Source organism: Netta rufina (genome assembly GCF_964035555.1).
Source record: "Netta rufina genome assembly, chromosome: 6".
Classification (NCBI taxonomy): Eukaryota; Metazoa; Chordata; class Aves; order Anseriformes; family Anatidae; genus Netta; species Netta rufina.
In genome coordinates, this window is record NC_140129.1 from 1,096,859 (window position 1) to 1,120,002 (window position 23,144).

The following is a 23,144-nucleotide window of genomic DNA, read 5'->3' on the forward strand; positions in this document are numbered from 1 at the left end:
CTCTGGTCTGGAGAGACAGAGATGCTCCATAAGATGCAGGAATTTTCTTCTGAAAATCAGACCTAAACCTAACATTTTTAATTTAGTAGTAACAGTCAATTTTGCTAAATCGTGATCCTATTTTAGTAACGGCCTTGGTTCAGACCAGCTTTTTTAAGTTCTTTCTACACATTAAGAACTGAAAATGCACTCTGAGTAATACAAATTAAAAAATACAGCATACATAGAAACAGACACAATCCATGAAAAATTCCTAAAAGACTTCCAATGTCTTATTAACATAGAAGCTTAAAAAAATAATACTGTATTAACCAGAGACAAAAACTGTCAAATAATTCAGGACGGGAGATACAGTTTAAATGGAACATGAGATAGACAGCAGACAGAATACACATCATCATCCACACAGCAGTTTCTCAGCAACACCATACTGCATGTCAGAAATTTAAAGCCATGGATACCAGAAAAAAATCTCAGGAAGTGTCATAAAAAGCTTCTCTGACTTTGATATCTGTAATGGGGGGTCACTGTTACTTTGCATACAGAGTTGAAAGGGAATATAAGACATGCAGTATGCTGCATCCTCAACTGTGAACAGTGTTAACTTCCTCTTAAATGTAACTTTTTTTTTTTTTTTTTCTGAAACCTGAGTTGGCATACACTGTAATTCATGTAACAATACAAAGTAAACTACATTTATGGCTCAGTCATATCAGTGTAGGTAGCTGAGAAAAATCATGCTACTACTTAAGTCCGGAGTAAAACATCAAAAAATCTCCTACTTCATCATTACATCTTTTGAAACAATGGAAAAGCATCATCTATATTCACCAATTCTCTTTTCCATGTTCCATATATACAGCACACACAGAAGTACAAGGAATTTCCTTCTCAGCTATCAAGAAATTGGAACTGCAACTGCCATGGAGCAGTGAGTCTGACAGCCTTGTTCCACACAGAAACAATGCAGAAGCAGAGGTGGCACGGTTTGCTTTCCCTTGTTCAACAGCAGGTTCAGAAAACTAGATGTTTTGGTAGCCCGTGACCATGAAATTCCACTAGCATGTCTATCACTTTTTATGGTCCTGCGCTAACAGCTTAAAAACAGAATTATTTTATCCCCTTTTTCTTTAGCTAATGAATTGACATTTCATTCAACCTACCCATCTGCAATGCATGTACAGCTTGATGCCACCCAGGCCCTGCATCCACTCATTTTCCAGACTTGAATATTAGATGCACATTGCAGAAAGAACAAAAAGTCCCTACCACATATATAGGGGAGCACAAAAATCTATGGGAGAACTGACAGACAACAAATGACATCACAAAATTCCTGCATGTCAGTAAGTAATTACTTCGATGTTACTTTTCACTACCCAGTCTTCACTCTTGAATGAGATGTCAAGGCAATAAAATACTACTTAGATGAATGATTACAGAATGAGTACTGCTATGGATTAAGAAGCTACTTTAGGTCAAGACACCAGAGTAAAAATTCAGTATCTGACATCCATGAATGTTGCATGATACACAAATCCCCATGACTTTTTGGTCATTAAATAGTTGTGACTGCTTCTGATCTGAGTGGCCAAATGCAAAGTGACTCCTTTTATTTTTTACTGCAAAGATTATTTACAAGGGTCTCTATAGTTTTCAAAACAGTACTTCTTCCTCTATTTCCTAAGAAAGCAGATATGGACTTTACTTTGTTATACATGAAAATGAAGAGCATGTACACCTCTATCCCCAGCATAGACCTACATTGTCACAAAACTCTCAGAAACAGAATATATCCTATTGCTACTATTTTAGTAAGTAGTAAATTCTGTAGTATTTAGTAGTTAGGCTTAGCATCACTCAAACGCTTATAAATAAAGAAAAAAGTAGTCAAATCCTGCAAGGATATTCACTATTATTCTTACATGTACTTCCTTTCTCCCTTTTCTCCTGTTATCTTCATTCTCCTTCCAATATTCATGCTGTATTTCTCCTCCAAATCTTCTTTTCCCTACTTTTCCTTCTCTTGGTTCTCCCTACCATTCCCCTTCTTGTTTCTACTTGAACTTACAGTATTTCTTTCCCTTATCTCTCTGCCTCCTCTTGGTTCCGTTCTCCCCGCATCTGGTGTCTATAAGGCAGCAGAAGTGCTCATACCATGTAAAGGCTAGTAAGGAAAATGAGAAAATAATTAATTTCTGAGAGGAATCTCGTTTATTAACATCACATACATATAGATGACAACTAAGAATCACACCTTATTTCTACAGCCACAGAAGAGTCTGTATTTGTTTCATACCATTTGCTTCATTTACAGGAATTCTTAAGATAGCAGATCTGTCATTTGATAATCCTTTTCTTACCCTCACAAACATCAGCAAAGGTAGAGTTTCAAAATTATACTTGTGCTATTCAGTATTGTATGCTAGTCAGTTATGAAGTATTCGGTTAAAAATGTATTTTTATTATTTATCACATACAAGCTGTAAGTTCTTTACTTGTTTGTGTGTGTGTAACAGAAGAACATAGTTTTAAGACACAAACTATCATTAAAGAGAGAAGCAATATGGAATTAGTGTATGGAAAGAACTAGTTTAACACGCACTTTCTTACAAATTAGAAACTGAAAGGAAGAATTGACCTTTCCCATCACTGCTATGATGTGTTTATTTCCAGATCTATAACATCATGAAATTTGATTTAATACTTTTTACATTAATGCTTATAGAGAACAAGCTTCTAGAGAATCTCTGGATTTTGAAAAAGTTGATTTACTATCATTTTTCCTCCTATGCCTTATAATTACATAAAGTTATAGTAACAAATAATACACATACCCATAATTTCAGATACAGTTTTGGGTTACTATTCCCAATTCAAAGCTTTTAAAAAGTTTCCATATACTTTAATTAACAAGGACACTATAGCTTATGAAGGGGAAAGAGAAAAGTATGGTGCACATAGGCTTGTAATACGGCCAGAGTATTTTTCTGATTTGTGCAAAAAATCATCACAACTGTGAATTCCCTTTCTATAATTAACATGTAAATAAAACAAAACACAAAATTAAAAAAGACGCCACCTTAGGATTTAATTGTTATGATATAAAACATACTTCATATACATTATACAAAATTATATATTAATATAAATAAATACATATAGTGATCTTAATGTTTTGTATAGATGGCTAAATAAAGATTGTAAGGTAAAGCCTATTCAGTGTGTTTCTCTTCCTGGTACATTCTAAAAATCTTCATCAACCAGCAGTTTAGGAAACCAAGTCTCAGAAGGAAACTGAGCCTACATCACACAACAAGGAAAAAGGCTCCTGTGTGCTTACAAGACTTAGATATCTCTTCTGCCAAATAAAAGTGATTTTTATTTTCAATTATAGAAGCTACCTGAAAACTATTTTGATTTTTTTTCCTGAATTAAATATAAGAAGACTGTTTTTTTAAAAAATAAAATATTAAAAACAGCATCAAGCCAACATGCAGAAGTACAGCATAATATTGAGGGATAAAAAAGTCACTGCTACCAGAGTAAGTTTGGTGGCCACGGCTACTGTAATTAGTAACAATGCACTACTGCTAGCTATCTTTTAGACCTGGTCTATGATGAAAAACATTGCTGGTAAAGTGATATATAAAAAGCACACCTACTTTTTGCTCAAATAATATGCAGGTGCACTAGCAAATAAACCTTTTTGCCGTATTTTTGCTCAAGGCACTAGCATACATATGGTGTAATTACACTAGAAATCAAGGAAGGCATACCAAAGCCTTGAATTTTATTTTTTCTGCATAGGAGACTATAATATAGTATTAAAACTTTGCAATTAGCCTATTTAAGTAGGGAAGAAAATGCCATACATTTATCCACAATGGATTTCAATACAACACATCCAGGTTTTACTGTTATATAGACAACTGAAGTTCAGTTGTCTATATAAAAAAAAAAGTTCAGGTCAACTGAACTTTTAATGTAAAGCATCTATTCCACTGAAGAAAATTTTTTTTTTTACAATTTTCACTCCTACCTTTTCTAGAGGGATGAGGGCAACTTGAAAAAAGGAATCAGTTGAAGACGGCATATCCTTTTCCCTAAGCAAAAGTGATGTGTGTGAGGAGTGGTAAACCTAATTTAATTTGGTCTTAACAGGCAGTGGTTACTACGTTTTAGTTCAAATGTAAAAAAACAGTGTACTTTTACAACTATGCCTGGTGCCACATATGTGAAATATGGTTCAGCTTCTACAGAGCATCTGCCACAATCCCACTTTTTTTTTTTTTTTTTTTTTTAAACTGCACAGACAACCATAAAACACTGCCAAATGTAGACTCATTTTGCGTCAGTGGAAAATGGCACAAATCCTGTCAGACCGTCTTTTTTATTAACATACAACTCTTGTATGCTGTGGACAGTAGTGATGACACAGGGTTATGGGTGAATGGGTGAATCACAGCTTCTAATACACCAGACAGATAGAATCCAAATTAAAAGACCACCTCTCTCTTCCGTATGTTTTGCTAAAGTCTGTAGAGGCACACAAGTCAGAATTTGTTACCAAAGAACTGGTGTTGCTGGGTAGGCATCCTCTCCTGTCACATTTTTCATTATTAAGTGCTGGGAATAAGTACCTGGTCAATTTTTAACAGTTTGCATGCTGAATTTCAATGTTTTGCATGGGCTTGGTTGTTTTAAGCAACAAAATATGAGCCTAGATCATTGCACTGATACGAGGTATGCTAAAATATAAACAATAAAAACCCTAGAAAACCCAACTATACAGTTTAGAGCTCTTTATACACTGTTTACCTGTTGCACTTGGTTATACGGTCTGTTGCTGGTCTATGCAATAGCTGCCATTATTATCCAATCTTTCAGAGGCCTTTGTATTAAAATATAAAATCTAGTGCCTTAACAACCAAAAATGCTTCTAAATCACCGGGTTTAGAAGCAACAGGCACTTCAGATACATATGCAATTAATGTATGGGTGAATGTGGATCACGGTAAGCATTTCTCAGCTACTTCAAACATATTCTTTCCAACAGCGGTTAAGTGGGAGAAAGAAAAAGTTTTTTCCTCAGTGTGTGCTGGAGCAGAAGTGAGTATTGTTGGCTTGGGTCCATGGTCTTATTCCATTCATAGACTTTTCTGTTCAGTTCCGTATGGATATCTAATATAGACTGTTTCCTGCAGCAACAAAAGTAAAAGCTTTTTATTAGACAAGGAAGCAAGATACTTTTTAAGAATCCACAAGGTAGAAGATAACTATAGACTCGGCAAGGAGAAAGTTTCTTTATTGCAGATGTTACACCTTTAAAATACGAAGCTGAATATGCACTTTGGAAATCTGTTATATACCAAATCACCATTGTGACAATGGTTATGCTGACATCATGATCATCTGTGATTTCTCTACAAGGGTTTGTGAGAAGATCTAAATCTTAACCTGCAACTACATTGAAAAGCAGTTGCTAGCTCCCTGTTAAGTCAGTTATACAAAGAAAATCACTGTTGCTAAAGTTATTTATCTAAGCATATCTGATTTTTGCTCAGATCTCTTTTGATAATCTCTTTAGATAGACTAATGTCTTCTGATAGTTTTAATTCAAGATTATAAATTGGCAATCTTGTGGTTTCCTAAAGCATGGGTGAATTGTATCGAAACAAAGGACAAAATCCTCCCCTCTCAACTGCCTTTTTCCTGAACAAACACTGACTTCTTAATTTGCAAGCAAATCATTCTTAATGATTTAAGAAGCAATTCTCAATTTGACAGAAGCATGGTGTGCACCTCATATTTTGGAAAAGGAAGATTTCAAATCCTGCCTAAAGCACTAAACACTAGAGTAATGATATACCAGGACAGGTTCTTCCCTTCTCACTCTACAAGCCTTCATGCCATAACACACTTATTTTACTCTCCAGAATCAGAAACTTCACTCCCACTCTAGACTACATTCCTGTGACATTGTTCCAGGACGAGGTACACTTGTCCTTTAACACATGACACATCACAAAGGCATTTTGCAAGACCAGGAAGGATGAAATTTAACATATCTCTTTCTCTAGGACAGTAGGATGCCCTAGAAAAAGATTTTTTTTACTATGTTTTATTTACCTTTTATGAGGATTACGGAGTAGCTCAGCCAGACAACGCAGATAATATGAGGACGAAGTTGGAGATTTTTCTATGGTAGACACATCCACCTTGCACTGACTCCAAAAGACGTCTGCTACTTGGGGAATCGTGCCTTTCAAAGGGATTTTTGCATTAGCAATCATTTTATCATCATTTCCATCTATTTCCAACAGACTAGTACATTCTTGCTCATTTTCAGGAACAATATAGCTCTGAATAAAGAAGAGCTTTGGTTTTCCTCGGAGTTCAGGACATGAATCTGCCATAAAGTATTTCTTTATTTGTTCCAAAGGGAATCCAGTAGAAGTCTGGTCTGTACAGAAGATGCTCTGAGGACTTCCACGGCTGACCAATATGCAAATGAAGCTGTCACAATTCCTGTGCTTCTGTAACCCTGCAGCTTCAAGCAACCTTTCATTCATGGCATCCATATCTAAATGTCTGTGGCAATGAACGTCATAGCCTAAGCCTCTGAAGGTCTCTTCCAGCACATCTGAAAAAAGCAAGATGTGATTAAATCACAGCATATCAAGGCTCAGTTGCAACTATCCAGAAGAATTACAGTATTTACAGTATTTCAGTATTGGAAATAGGATGTTTATTTCATCACAATAATTCAAAAATCAGGAGTACTTGATGCTGATTGCACAGTACATTACATACACAGTGCTATATGCATGTTGTCTTTAACATGAGTTATGCACATCCTGACAGCAAACACACTATTATGTAGTGTGTAATTTGTTCCTAATTCCACAGAGTTTTGTGTGTTTTCATTAAGAGCCAATATCCCAGGTTCCTAGAATTTAAAATATCAAGCAAGAGAAGACATTAGAACATGCTTCACACAGAACATTCTTGAAATCATAAGGAGTGCACTGGGGAGAGCGTGGGAAGTTTGTTTCACCTTTTTAACTCTCCAAAATTACTCTGAATGGTTATTACAAATATACAGAACTAGATTAAAAAGAACAGAGGCTCCCCTTCATCAGTCAAAAAGTAATCTTCTGCAGTCACTTATGCTTACTGTTATATAAAATCAAATTAAAAGTCATGAGTTCCAGATGGAAAACTGTAACAAGTCTGTTACAGTGATAGAATAGCATTTTCAGGAATAAAATGCTCAACTATGAACTCTTTAAAATATGCTAGAAATTAAAACTGTAGGCAGCCAAAAAAGAACAAGATTAAATCTATGTTAAAACTGTGTTAAACTTTTGCTGCAGGAAAGTATAATATGCTTTGAATAACTACTTTGGATATTTATTAATATGGGAGTGAAACCAGATGCAAGTTGGTTAAAACCACATGTATCTAGCTATGTAGTCAGAGAACCACAAGTTACTACCCTGACTTATAACTGTAGCATCATATCTTTAATATAAACCATGTATACATTGCCTATACAGTGTTTCTGATAATAATGACAGGAAATAAGAAGTACCACTTTTATGCAAAATGCCTTGCAGGCATGAGAAACTAGACTGTTCCTTGACTTCAAACGTTTAATGATCCCTAATTAGCAAAGGCTATTTCAGAAGTAACTGGCAGTAAAGCAGGAATTACACTACCACACTGTTCTTCTCAGGAAACACACAGTGAAAACATAGAACACATGTCCTAACTTACCTCGGTAAAATACAGGCTAGGTACAAACTCTGCATTATAGCAAGGTAAAGAACAGGAACCACTGGGTTTTGTTCCAGTTCTGTTAGTTTGACAAAATGTTTGTAAAATACTTCCAAATCCAAATAAACGTCTGGGATATTTTTGAAGTTGAAAGGAAAATACACTTTAAACAAAACAAAAAAAAAAATGCTCTCTGAAAATTCAGGTGGAAGACAGATCAATTGCAAAGGTATCTACCCTGAAGTAACTCAGTACTGTTTAGGAGTTATATACCTGATGAAACACTTAAATCCATTAGAGGGCATTAGTACACAGGCAAAATAAGAGTGCTCTTCCTCGGATTCAGTTACCTCACTAGTGCTCATGTAAACTGAGAAAGATACAAGCCTTAGTATATAACTTTAGATCACACATACACTGTGTCATAATTAAAAATAATACACCCAAGAAACTGTTAGAGCTGCTATCTTTGTTTAACAATGAATCAGCAGTTATACATGGTAAAAATTTGAGATACAGCAGTTTTACCTTGAGACGAGAGAAAACAAGGGATTACATGTAGCAGCACCCCTAGATCAACAATCATTCCCCAACAAACCACCAGCAACCTTTGAGGATTTTCCCCAATCTATGTAAAAAAAATAACCTTCTCTCCTTTTGTTTATAACATAAGGACAAAAACTGTTTTCTAAATGAAAATGAAAAGAGCAGCCAATGACCATTTGAAAAACAGCAAAGGAGTATTTTGGTTTCAACTTTTATCAATATCTGATGAATTCACATTGTTTGTACTGAGCATTTTCAAGTTTGTGATCCTTGTTCCTACATCATTTATCATTAGTTTAGCTTCCTCATATTAAATCCTGCGATAGCTACAGACTCCAATGCACACCACAGATACAATTCCAAACTTCCTCCTTGCCCTCTTCTCTCTCTTTGGTATTTTCAGACTTCAGAAGTGACTCCAGAAATCTCAAGTAGTTAATACATTTCTAGAAATTCCTTTAAACAATGTCACACCTTGCACCTCACCTGAATCTTACTAGAACAGTAATGTATTTCAGTGAAGTCTTGCTTTCTACCATGTTAAAATGCTGATGATGGATTGGCAACATTTAAAATCTGAGACATGAACATGCAGAGGCTTAATTCCTTCTGCATGCAATGCAGACATGTATGGAGACTGAGGCATGTCAAGACTTGGTTTGGGTAGTTTTGGGACAACAGCAGCAAAGCCATGATTTAAAGGTAAACTTGGCATGCCAGATGCTGAACGTGTGGCCTATTTTTATCATTTCCAGTCAGCAGAATCTTCCTCCTTCACATTTATACTTCCTTTACTTGAGCAAGTACTGAAGTGCCTATACAAGCACAAGAACAGCACATTTTATTTCTAATTCGTGAGCATTTTTCTATTTTATAGGAATTATTGCAAAGGAGTCTACACAGTACACTGCACTTGAAAAAAGTCTGTGTCTTCAGAGGAAGAGGAGACCTAAATTCGTTTATGTCTGACTGTGAACTGACATAGTTCTTTCTTTACTTCCTGTTTTCTGAAGTGTATGTGCCCTGTCTACTTCTATGTTGCTTCATTTAAAAACTCAAGACTGGCATAATGAAATATTAAGTAACTCAGCTCAGCACATGCTCACATCCCATTAGAGAAATTTAAAGAGGTGATTTTCCAAACAAAGCAATTTTTAAATTTCCTATGTCTTCTTAAGCTCCCTACAGTAACACTTCTCAAGCAGTACTTTTTTTTTTTTTTTTTTTGCATTTACTTTTAAGAAAAACAACTCTAAGTAATTATTTTTGTACTGGACCAGACTATACCATGCTGCCTTCCAGATTAAGGCTGCATAAGTTTTTTGAATCAAAAATTCTATTCACTAAAGCTACCATGAAAGTGAGAAGAGGGGAGAAGAACAGAAGCAGGCAATAGGACAGAGCAAAATTTTTGATCTCAAGAATCCCAACCCAATATTTCATTCCTTGGCAAGAAATTAAATGCTTTTTTTTTTTTTCTTTTCTCTTCCACTTGGGGCAAAGTCAGCATAATTCGTTGTTTTCTTTTTTGAGAGTAGAAGTGAAGAAGTCTATTAGATTGAACAATTTAGTTTCTACACATTTTGTTCTCCCCTCCCCCCTTTTGCAAAAGAGGTAATTTATAAACTTAGACAGAAAAACAGATCTCAAAGGATGTTTCCCAGTTGCATGTAAGTGGATTCAGTGCCTTCCCTTGTCTCCATGCGTGGCAGGATTGTGAACCTGTTTAGCTCCTGATGTTCTATGGGCAAACTAAGTCTATTATTTTAAATAATTTACCTAAAATACTATTATCAAGCAGACAGTAAAATTTTACTTTGTGTTCTGCACCCCCTTCTCTTCAATAACTGCATCAATAATAGCAATTGGTCTGTCTGCTTGGAACATTAGTTAAGAAAGTGAAAAGATATGCCCACAAACTCTCCTCCCCTACATCTCCTAGCCTAACCTATTAAAAAAAATCTGCAAACATTCTCAAAATTTTTATTTCTGGCTTCACTGTGTTCCAGTGACCTAGAGAGGGAGTTTTTTTCAGGAGGGTGAGGATGTGGGAAGGGTATAGTTGTTTTTTGCTTATGCGAGGATCTTATTTTTGGATTCTTCAAAGGAGATCAGAAAAATTAATTTTTAACCACAGCACTGACTACCTTGAATTCTAGATGCATTTTTTTCCCCCTTTTTTTCTCCCTAAACTAATCTGGGAGGAAAGAAAAAAAAACACACAGATTTCCCTCCCCTCTAAAACTATGATAACAGTTTCAGGTAAACAGTGCAAGATGTAACAAAGGAGTAGGTGCATTATTAATAAAGGAGCACGTGCCTTCAGCTATTCAAAATCTATGGTGTTTAATATGATTACTCTTCAAGTCAGTAACAGTTTTGTTTCGCTGAATGGTAGGGAACATCATCTTTATAATCTCTGCCACTAACCTGCTGTATGACTGTAGCTTAAGTATTCTATTGGTCTCTCTGGACATCATTTTTTCCCCCCTTTCTATCTCCTTATAAGTTCTTTCTTTTAGATATTCTCAGGTTGGGCCTTCCAACTCTCTGCTTTAGAAGACTTACTGTAATTGATAGATTAGCTATCTTAGACAACATCGCTCTTGTCTGGCTGGAAAACAGACATCATATTCTTTGTACTAAATTGTTACAATTATTTGAGAATAATAGGATAAGGAACTTCAATTTCCAGAGACTTACCTGTGTCATTACCAATACAATCTATGATCAGGCATATTCCTAAAGGTTGACTTTGCATTCTGTACTGATCATTGAACACCTGAGGAAAGTGAAAGACAAATACCAAGTTATTATGTCACTCCCTCAAGTTACAGACTTGATTCTTTTGTCAAATTTAACCACTTCCAACCTATTCAATCACATTTTGTTAATTTTCCACAGAGTACCTAGTAGAAGCTTACCTACTGGAATTTAATGTTTTACCTATGCAACAAAAATTCAGGAGACACAGATTCATGTTTTTTCTGTATTTCATGTACAGGCTTAACTTCTGTATTCTTCAAAGTGACAAATGTAGAGAAGTTCTGTGTTCTTCAGGTGTACAACAGCCATTACTCATCAGAGAAACAATTTCCTTATTTTATTAGTGTAACAGCATGAAGCCTCCTCATTCCTCAAAAACCTGCAATGACTCTACACAATCCATCTCTCCTCAAAGAGATGGACAATTTGCTGTAGGTAACTCCCTGCTCCTGACATACAGCAAAGCTAGCAAAAAACACTACTATTTTTACTATCCTTACTACTAATACACAAAGCATATCTTTCTCCTATCTGGAGAGCAAGGGCGTAAAAGAGAATTAAAGAACAATACTGACCATGCAGAAAGAAGCCCTGTTATTTCTAATGCAAGAGGTCTGATTTCAAACAGGTTTTGACTTAGTCTCTGCTCATGAATATGCATTATTTGTGCACATGCTTTTTTCACACTGTTGCTTGCAGTATTATCTTGTGTCGGCAAGTATTTTGTATTGAAACTATCTTCTGCAAAAGCTATTCAGAGAACCACTTTATCACCAAGGAAGATATGGATGTACACACTGTTCTTGTTACATGCAGTTACATATAGGAAATGAAACCTAAAGAGAACTGAGGTAAATATCTACAGAGGTTTTTATTACATTTTCATATATACATATGCATAAGCACTTACCTTATGAGATGCTGGTCCTGATTCTTGAATGGACATGTGGATTGGTTCTTCTGCGGTTAAGACACACAGAAGCAATCTCAATGTATAGTTAATGGTAATATTTCTTTGACAGCAGATCAGTTAAAAAGAAGCCTATCTAGTTTGGTCAAGTTCTCTTTCATCTAGACCTCAGTTTCTGTGTATGGTACTGATGTTGATAAAGTAACAAAAATTTTCACTTCTTACATGTTACTTGGATTGCGTTCTACATTACTTGTGAGTAGGAGGAAAAAAACAAACCAAGCAAACAAACACACAATCTCTCTCCTATGCTGAGAAGTCAGTCAGCTATTCTTTTAAAAGTCAACACACACATGGTATTTGCTGGACAACTTCCTGGCTTTGTCAAAACTTAATGAGCACAGATGCACTACACTGGCTTCCAGAGTTGGCCAGACAACCTCTTCCATAACTTTATTAATAAACTATTTATTCAGTTAAAAAGTTGTGGAGGTGGACAGCATCAACAATTCTGAGGAAGTTTTAAAATCTGGCAGCACAAGCAAAACAAATACAAGAACAAATAATAAGACAAGTCCCAGTTTGTAGAGGTACAAAATATCTTCTGCTCCTGGTAACATCAACTGGTTTAGTCACAGCTATCAAAAAAACACCATTCTTTCAATAAATGAAATTAACTCTCTCTTTTAGATTAGCAAAGATTAGGTAAAATGCTCTTACCTTGAAAAAAGCTTTGTCCATTTTGTGATTTTTCTTTGTTCATGTTCTGGATCTAAAATGAAGAAAGTGGTATATTTTCATTGTCTTTCAAGAACAAATAATTATATCTTCCAAAAGCATAACATAGTAATATTTATCTTCCTCAGTAAAAGAATTACATATTTTGTGTTCAAATCTATCTGCTATTTAGAATTACAAAACAACAATTAAAAAAAAAAAAAAAAAAAAGGAAAGAAAACAAATCAAAAACCCTTTGTCTTTAAAAAGTTACCAGTTTTCTAGGAACAGCAAAGGACGTTTATTCCCTACAGTAGTATAATAAATAATAACAACAAATGTCTGAAGATATGAATTTTGTTTCCTATATAGCAGCAAGGAGGAACTTTCACCAAAATCAAGAGGAAATTAAAATAGTATTAGCACAATATGGAAAGTCAATGTATACTTTTTCCCATTAGTTTGGAAAACAATGCTGTTCTTTGTTAGTAAAAATAAACAGCATCAATATCGTTTTGTATTTAAGCTTTATACATATATATATTTATTAGATGTATTTCAGAAAACATTTCTATGCAAGGCTAAAGACTGCAAGAAAGGTCACGTTATTACAACATCAGATCTAACCCAAACATAAAAGGTACTGCACACGATAGGATTTGATTCAAAGTAATTGGGTGGATGACTTTTGGTATGTTGACGGACTTTGGTTAAAATTAGATTAAAACAAACAAACACAACATCTGAAAAGCTCTCATTAAAAAGTAAGCTATAACCTTCTGCTAACAAAGTTTAAAAGCTACTTTCCCTGGATTTTGCCAAATCCACAGTTACGAAGAAGAATACTGTGTTCTGCAAAGAACAGTCAAAGCAAAACCCCAAAGTAGTAGAAAAAACTTTTAAGATACATATTTCATATTCCAAACTAATAGGAAAAATTTCACAAAGGCTTCCTAAAAGAGACCTTTCCCAGTGTCAGAAAATCTAAATCAGGCCTTAGACCCAGCAAACAACAGGAACCAGAGACATAAACGAAATAATGTTCTTGTCACTAGCAATCTGTCATTCCTTAGGCTCTGCAAAGATGAATCCCCTTTCAATGTCTTGCAATACTTAGAAATCAAGGATCTGCATGATTTGTTGTATACTTACCTCTGAATTGTAAGGAGGATCAATCAGACTGAGATTAGGGAGAGATGCCTGAAGTGCATTTACATATACTGGCTGAGAATGAACGGAGGACATAAAAGCTGAAAATTTAACAGAAACACACAAAGAAATATGCTGTGATATATAAACTGTTTGAAAAGCCTAAACCCTTGCATGCAAATACTCTGACTTGTAATTTCATCTTTAGTAAGAGCACATCTGATCCTTATTACCAAGACTAACCAGTTCAAAAATACCATTTTACCTTCTTGTTTGTACTTCTTTATCTTCTTAATCAGGTCTATCCTATGAATACTTTGGAAACACTCTTCTATCAGATCCAGCTGATTAGGAGCCACCAAATTTAGTTTCTCTAAGTCGATCACTAGAGCTAAAAAACTCTGTAACAGCAACAGAAAAACAAACTGTTGTCATAGAATATCCTGAATTGGAAGGGACCCACAAAGAGTATTAAGTCCAACTCCTGACTCCACAGAGGACCAACCAGAAATCAAACTACTTCTGAGAAAGTTGTCCAAACACTTCTTGAATGCCAACAGGCTTAGTACTGTGATCACTTCCCTGGGGAGCCTGTTCCATCACCTGACTAGGCGGTGAAGAACCTTTTGCGAATATCTAACCTGAACCTGCTCTGATGCAGCTTCATGCCATTCTCCCAAGCCCTAATGTATCTCAGTAATTTGTTTTCTATTACCAAAAAGAAATCCAGAAAATAATGTGGGCAGGTGGTAAAGGTTGTAATATTCAGGAGCTAGGCACATTACTGCTTCAATACTAAGAAGGGGTTATCTGGAAAAAATATCAATAATTCTTAGTATTATCACAGGAGTGATAAAAATTTAAAAGTGACATTATTAAAAGCAATTCTAAGTTTTTGGGTGAACAGTTTCGCATTTCCTTGTTACTATGTAGCCACACACACGGAACATCACCTCATATGCCACAAAGTAATAGGTAAGAAAAGCTTTGGGGAATTTGCAGGTATTCTCTCCTTCTTTGGTAAAAACTAACCAACTGACAAACCAAACAAAATAAACCACCCTCAAAAAAAGATGACAGAAGTCTTCTGTGTTCTGTGCACAGTGGTCAAGCTTTCTGAAGCTTCTCTACTGAATCTGTGTTTTCTCAGGGCACTCAGAACAAATATTGTAAGTACAAGCATATAAAGAATGACATTATTATTAAATTAAAATTATTCTTTTGTAAATGAAACAGAACAGGAGAGCACAAACATAGTAAGTGCTGTCATAAATTAAGATATATTTAATACTATTATTGGTTTGAAATTCTACATATTTGAACTTTCAGATCAGTAACACTGAAGAAAGGTTTTTATTTTTGCCTTCTGCCTGTGAGGTTCACACTAACACCATTCACTACAGAGACTCTTTACTGTTCTCTCCATTCCTTTAGCTTCTTTTCTTGCATTAAAAAAAAAAGAAAAAAAGAAAAAAAAGAAATAAAAGCAACTACTCCTTCCACACTTGACCTCTGTCTACTCCTGCCTCACTACCCCTTGTAGTACAGTCTCCTCTCCTAGATACCTTGCTTTTTACTTCAATTTCTTATTGCTTAAGAAAAGAAGAGTAGAAGAAAGATGTTACCTTATCTTTTGCCAATTTCATACGAGGTGCATAATCTCTGAGTAGAAAAACAAGAGAATCTACTTCTTCTTTTTCCAGATTCTCATTAATCTCTACCATTAGTACCCTGAAATAAAGTCGAGGCATTAATAAAGGTTTAGCTTTCAGCAAAATTCTACCTTTGTCTAACTGCCCAACTTTTCCCACATTCTACTAATCTAGAACTATACAAACATTATGATTTTAGCTGATTGACATATACAAATTGCATAAAGATAGATGCTTATAATGCCATTACTTTTAACAAATTACTAAGGCTTACTTTAGGGATTAAACTAGACATTCTTTTCATTTTAACTCTTGTATGATGTGCATGTCTGCTTTTCTTTTACCTTCAAGACATAGTAAAACAAGCAAACCAAGAAGTGCACAAACACACAAACGCATGAATTTTGAAAATAACAGTAGCTTTATAATCTGAAATAGATACCTGTAATCAGGGACAAGTCTGGGACTCCTGGCAAGGTTAAATTCCACTGTTATTTTTTCAGTCTTCAAGATCCTTCTCAGCAAATCAAACCTCTTAACTCTGTACAGCAGCTCAGACAATCCAGGAAGAGAGAGTTTCTCCCTCTCATTCAAAGCCATCAAAAGCTCTCTCAGGTCAGCAGTAGCCAAGTCAGGAACAAGGTCTCGGCAAAGGAAAACCATTATCTCACCTTCTTCTTTATCCAATTCTTCTTCAATTTGGTGAATAAGGACAGCTGGCACTTGGCACTTGGTCATCACTTTGCCACTGTCCCTTTAGAAGTGCCAGCCTTCTGTCTTTTAAACAGAAAGCCAACATGACACCAAGTCCATGTCCACCACAGCACTTATCTGGTGTTCAGTCACAACTGGATGCATTTTTACATAAGTAGTTCTGTGGAACAGAATTAGAAGTCTCTAAAATCAGTAATCTACACAAGATCACTACTAACTCTCCTATCTGACAGCCTTTACTTACAACTAAAAGGCCAACTTAGTCTATACAGACCTTTGGTTCTCAAGGGGTTCTCCCAGCTGTTCATTACAGAACAAAAAGTAGTTGGTAGGTCATGCTGGTAAGAAAAAATGGAAGTTCTTTTTAAAGTAAAATTACCTTAATTCAAGCCTGTAAATTCCATAGGAAGTGAAACAAAAGTCATCAGCTTGCTGATGAGTGTAAGTATTTCAACTGCTTCTGGAAATAAGAGTTAAGTTCCACTGCAATACAAGTCTAAAGCTCTGACCCCTTTCCAACAACCCACCACCCTTCTGCCCACCATTACCTTTTCTGCACTGAAGTCTTAAGACATTTTCAGGAAGTGTTTTGACAGCTAAGAGGTAGTGTAACCACACATTGTAGCTAAGATGATAAAAACACCAACAAGCAAACCACATATAAAAACAATGTTATCAAGTAGGCACTTTGCCTTAAATGAAGACAAAATAAAGTAAATATTTACAATATATTTACACATTAGTTATCTTCAAATCCAGGAATGGATTGATTGTCTTAGTTATTAGTATCATTTAACGTGATTCCACTCTGAATAATTAATGGAGTTTTAAGGGTTCCCCCAGCACTCTCCATGCTCACAAATGTCAAAGACACAACCACACAGAGAAAAAAATCCAACCTTCTGTATGCAAAGTGGTTAACTCATATAGTTAAGCCACAGGCCACCTTTTTCTTCATGTGACATTTGTATTTTATCATACTAAAAAATTAAATGAAAATTCAAAACAAGAAAGAAAAACCACCCTTGTGATTAACAAAATAACTAGGGTGCTATGCTCAATTTCCACTGCCACCAACTATGCAAATTCTATCCTTCTCTGATCCCCATTACCTAAACAGAGAAAGATTAAATGAGCAATCTGAAGATAAATCTTAATCCTTAAAAGAAGTCCAGTTACTACACTGCACAGTTTTGTGTAAACCATTCTGCAAAACAAAAGCTAATATGGCTTCAAATACTAATACACTGTAAGATGCTAAGACCTGGTTAACATTTTTAAAGCAGTTTCTGCCCTTAGTTACACATTTTGGAAGTCAAAATTAACAACGTCACATATTGTGTCCATGCATTACGTATATGAGTTCGCTTACAAGCATTTTTTTCCCAATGCTATTGAAATGAAAAAAAGAGAAATCTACACCCTTACTTGACTTTCCCCAGAAAATGTGTAAGAGCTGAGTTCAACTAAACCCATAGAATGGGTTCCACTACCCACTGAAAGAGCAAACCAAATTCAAGTTCCTAGGGCAAAATCTCTCTTTATCTACACCTACCTTAGTGAGTTGTATTTTCTATGGAGTTCAGTGGACTGCAGTGGATTTTGCATACACTTACATACCACAGTGTAAATGAGACAGAATGTATTTGCAATAGTCCTCAAAATGTAACGGAGGCCACTTGGACTCATTTTCAGATGCACACAGCTTTCAAAAACAGCTGACACTAACAAGGCTGTAGATACCCTCCCTCCCATATGAAAGCATTTCCAGGTACATACAGCCAGGATTTTCAAAAGAGTTTGAGTAAGTCATATGTGTGACTCACTCTAATGGGAGATGGAAATGCCACTTCTTTTGGCCATTCCAGAAATCTCAGATAAACTATTTTTAAACAACTCTAATTGATTATCTTTCTAATCTTTTAAAATATTAAAAAAAAAAAAAAAAAAGAGTTGTGCATGTCTGTGATGTGTGTGGAGGGGCGAAACATGAAAAATTAATAGCTGTATTATCTAAAAATAATCTGCCTTTAAAAAATACAATTTATTTTTGTGAGCTTCCACTATATAAATCACATGCTCATTATGAAAAAAAAACCACAACACTGATCAATGCTTCCAGTGCTGAATCTCTCTTACCTGTTCACAATCTTATCCATAAGAACGTTGAAGAACTGTCATTTGATTGTTGTTCTATCACTGATCCAGATCCAGCACACAATAGTTTGCAACCAGTATTTGCCAGTGATGGTCTCTAAACAGTTGATTGTATCAGCTCATTTGCTATTGGTCAGATATCAACATCACAAATACTTAAGTTTTGTAAAGTGAAGGAAAAAAAAAAAAAAAAGAAAAAGAAAAAATGAGCTAGGATCCCTCTTTCTTCTGTATGAATCCATTGATCCAGTGAACCGGTAACGATGCACCAAATACAAGGAATAACAACTGTGCACACATAATCATTGGTTAATAGCACTCACTCCCCCTATAGGGTTCTAAATGGGCAACAACAGAGCAAAATGATGTGCTTCAGCATCTGAAACAGAATTTGTGACTTTGCATTCAAAAACAATGCATTTTGATAGCAGTAATACCACACTATGCAGATAAGCCTGATACATTCCATCTGCATACAGCTGAGCCAGATGAACTTCACCATGAGGGATGAAGGGCCTCATGCAGCACCTTTCCATCTGATATGAATACTTTTGCAAACATCACTGTTACAGTTATAACAGCTGCAACAGAGACAAATAAAGAAAAACAGGTATGCTACGACAACGTAAAACCCAGAAGTCTGGCTTTCAATTTAGATCTCATGGGTGGTGTGCAAGAAGAGTTGCTGAATGTCAAAGAATATAAGTTCTTTACAAGAAGGAGAGGGGGGAAAAAAAAAACAGCTTAGCTTCTCAAAAGGAAAGACAAAAGTTCATATTCATGAGAAATAAAGCCACCCCAGTAAATTGTGTGTTCTTGTGCACGTGATTTGTCAGTATCACTGCAAGAAAATACTTAATATTTTTGTCTTTGGTGTTTCAATGCAAAGCTTATGAAGTGGGAAGATGGTTAAAAAAAACTACCATGAGTATTACACATTCTCATTTTAAAAGAGATCCAGCATAATTCCAAATAGCTGAAGTCAAACACCACCACCAATACTGACAGTAACATTAGCGGCTGAATAAAGGCCTACACAAGGAACAACAACAACAATCTTTTTCTTTCCTGTACTTGAAAGAAACACACAGGCACAGTGAGGGAAAATAACTGATGAAAGGGCAGTGTTCTCTAAGTCTGGCTATTTTAGCTCACTCTCACCCCAAATTTCCAAGAAAGAGCTCTTCTGGGAAATATTTGCAGTCTCTAGAGAAAACCGCTGATTCTAGGGTGACTCATCAGTCCTCCTGTCCCCCAAAAACGACTAAGAGAAAAACTCAAGGAGGTTAGTACAAAGTGCACTTAAATACCAGATTTTGTTTTTCATTAACTTTGAGGCTTTCTTGAACAGAACTGACAATTTTAAAGTTGAATTGACACCTGTGGATGAATTTCTCATGTACTGCACAGGAAAACACCTCTGTGATGGGTCTATTTGTCAAAGTTTGCACTGACTTTTGACTCTTGGTAAGCAAGGTTTAAAATATTTTTTTAAAGATAAACCTGAGACTATAAACAAACATATTTACTCCTTAAAGCACAAAGCATTTCCATTCCACACTAGACAAACAAGATATATTAATCTGCTTCTACAAAGCTAATGAATTTAATTACACTCCTATTTTTGAACTTTTTCACACTGGCCACAATTCATACAGAACTGAACCTAAATCAGGTCCAGATTTCTTTTATTTCCCCCAAGATGCAGCAAGTTACAACATACTAAAAAATCATACACAAAGACATGCAAGGATATACTAGCTCCCTGCTGGCATTAACTGGAGGTGTATACATTGCTCAAGCAATTTTACTCTTTGATGTGTAACACCACGCTTAAACCTTTGCTCCCATGATCGCAACACAAATATTGCACAGCATACAAATACCGGTGTGATTAGCAAGGCAAAGCATAGTGACCTGTATTAATTATAAGGTCATCTATCATGCCTCAGATTAAGAGGAAAGGTTTTTCAAAAGAATTTGGGAACCATTTCATACTTTACACTTCGTCTACAGTGAACCTATCACTTCAGACAGCATTTGATCAACATTTCACAATAACCTCTACAGCAACAAAAACAGGATATATAACATCAGTGGGTGTGGTTATTTGGGAAATGCTCTTTGTTTCTTCCACAAGATGAGCTCGTGTGGAAGCCACTACAGAAGAGATGGAGAGTAGGCGGTTACTTTACTACAGCAGGTACTATAGCTATATTAAGTGCTTTCTCCACTCTGTTTAGTTTGATGAGGTAGAGATGGTGAAACCATAGTGTTAGCTGCATTTTGAATCCGTCTAATCTAGCATTTTTCCATGTTACATGCTTCAGAGCATGCTCCATAACTTTAAAGTTTTCCTGTAAAAGAATGAGTACGAGATGGTAGGCGATATCCAGGGAATACGGGGAAATCCCACAGTAACTTTCACATTTCTTATTACTGTATTAGGCTTAAGTAGTCATCGGTATAAACTAGTAGTGACCATGCAAATTTCCATTTAATAATGGAGCAGTTTAGCACCCCAGTCCTCCTAATAAAAAGGAAAAAAGAAAGAAAGAAACAAAAAAACGCGCACACACAAAAATCAAACTACCAACAAAAATAAAATTGGCTTTACCCTAGGGAGTTCATGCAGATTTTCTTACTACGTCAATTTAAATCACACTTGAAAAATAAAGAGGAGTCTCCGCTCTGCAAAGCAAAAAGGCAGTGTCGGGATTTCCTTTCTCCTCACGAGCAAGGACGGGCTCATGCCCCACTTGCTGCGAGCTCTCCACATCCGGCTCAGCCCGGCCGCCCGCCCGAAGGCCAGCCCTGCCCGCTCCCCAGAGAGCCCGGGCTTGGGCACGGGGGGAGGGCCCGATGCCGGAGGACAGTGGGTTGGGGCGCCTACCTTGAAGGCGCAGGCAGGAAAAACTACGGAGGAAAAGGAAGAGGTGAAGGTATAACGCACCCAAGCGCGCCGGGGATGCCTCATCTACACCAGCGGGGCCAGGTTCAGCATTGGGAGGAGGAGGAGAAGGGGGGAAGGGCGGTGCCGGCTTAGCAACAAGCTCTCCTACACCAGGCGTAGTTTCGAGTAGGGCGGCAGAGGAAATCCTGACTGCGTAGTATCTCCTCTTTCTCTTTCACATTCGAGTTTCAGAGCACGACTTTTTCAAGTGCTTTTCGCTCATGCTTAAGGTTATTAGCGACTACAGCCACCCCTCCGCGTAGATAGCAGCAGTCGCTGCTCAAGGCTGAGATCTCCCCTTGCTGAGGGACAATGGCACTGGTTTCAGTCGTTATACCCTCATTATTCATCTGCCGAATCGTGTTCGTCAACCCTTACGATTTATCGCGACTCCAGCCATTTTGGGGCGAGCGAATGAAAGATTACGCTTTTGTTTTGCAGTATTTCTCAGGGCAGCAAATAGAGCTGCGCAAAACTCTGCCCACCCTCAAATGGCGGCCGAGCTGAAGCGACAGGAGACGTCACCTGCGCGCAGCCCCCGCCCTTATGCACAAAATGACTTCCAGCCCTTGAGGTGGGGGGGGCAACACTGTGAACATGCCCAATATATATCTATGTAAAATGTTGCTAACGTGGGAATAAAAATGTTTTTGCAGTTACATTGTTTAAAGGTAAGGAACTTGGTATCCAGATATGCTTGCAGTTGTAAGAAAACTTAGCAGGTGACCTTGTGAAATGCAGACAACCAGACTCCTTAGAGCAATTAGGTGAAAATCACAGTGTGAAGTCAGGTAAGTGAAGAAACATTACCATTTCAAACAGAAAAAAAAAGTCAAAAGAAATTTGAAAATTAACAGGCCGGCAACTGAAGGCCATGTGTTGTCTGTGAAGCATCAGATAGTTTGTGAACCTGGATTACCTGGATTATCCAGTCAGTGGGGAACAGGGGAGGGTCCCAGTCATCGAGAAATAAAGTATATAAACTGTACTGTGTGACTAGTAGGTGCACTTCTGCTTGTGGGACACCCACCATTGCAATCGTGAATAAAATTGCTACTTCACTGAGATCCTCGCCTGATCCTGTTATTGGCTAAAGTGTTTCTCACAGTAATATACAATAAACTCTTAATAAACAAAATTATATTTAAAAAAAGTTGTGGAGGAACGCATTAGTTTGTCAGCCAAACTAGATTTGTGTCAGTGTATTTTACATCTTTTGGTCCAAATAAAGTAAAAAATACACCAATGAAAAGGCCCTTGAACAATGTCATGCAGAGATGTAAAAACACTGAACAGTACAGCTGCCAGAAAACCAGATGTTTGTGGTTCTAAAATAAAACTTACAATTTCACCAAGAAAAGTTGTGTAAAAATACTTTAAAAAATTTGTATTTAAGCCTTTTTTTCTTGTAAATAAACCTGCAATTTGTGATATTAAAGTAACTTTCCAGTTTCTCCACAGTGGAAGTAAAATTATATAAGTGTCTAGTGGTACTAAAAATTCATCACTTTTGCTTTTCTGTTTAGTGACACAGATATTGTTGTCTGTATTGAAAACAGATAGTATACCCTCCTTTGCTTATGCCTAAGGGCATAAGAAATACTTGAAACAGGGTATCTAGCCAATGTTAATTCCAAACACTGCAGAGGACATTCTGCCAAAAAGCTGTTTTCTACTGTATTTTTCACTCCAGGCATTCTAAAAACACTAGAAGCTGTTGTACAATGCAAGGAAAAAAATTATACTTAAAACAAAAAATATAAAAGAATAGGTATAAAAGACTCTGTACTAATGCAAA

At 36.3% G+C, this 23,144-nt stretch overlaps 1 protein-coding gene across 11 annotated transcripts; it reads right to left on the reverse strand.

Annotated features, from left to right (window-relative positions):
- Nucleotides 1–2,203: 2,203 nt before the first annotated feature.
- On the reverse strand, nt 2,204–21,797 carry CFLAR (CASP8 and FADD like apoptosis regulator). 11 transcript variants are annotated; one of them, XM_084288712.1, is made up of 12 exons: nt 18,376–21,797; nt 16,785–16,861; nt 16,616–16,696; nt 15,965–16,396; nt 15,496–15,601; nt 14,136–14,271; nt 13,874–13,971; nt 12,725–12,776; nt 12,005–12,054; nt 11,032–11,110; nt 6,133–6,646; nt 2,204–5,201 (listed from the first exon to the last, which is right to left on the reverse strand). In XM_084288712.1, exons 4-12 carry the CDS (start codon nt 16,258–16,260, stop codon nt 5,063–5,065), a joined length of 1,470 nt encoding a protein of 489 aa, XP_084144838.1. In that variant the 5' UTR covers nt 16,261–16,396; nt 16,616–16,696; nt 16,785–16,861; nt 18,376–21,797; the 3' UTR covers nt 2,204–5,062. The 11 variants fall into 11 exon arrangements, 10 of the variants coding, with proteins under 10 accessions (XP_084144838.1, XP_084144842.1, XP_084144844.1 ...); XM_084288716.1 differs by lacking the exons at nt 16,616–16,696; nt 16,785–16,861 and having other exon boundaries at nt 18,376–21,084; nt 21,287–21,797; XM_084288718.1 differs by lacking the exons at nt 16,616–16,696; nt 16,785–16,861 and having other exon boundaries at nt 18,376–18,519; nt 21,011–21,797.
- Between the last annotated feature and the right edge of the window lie 1,347 nt (nt 21,798–23,144).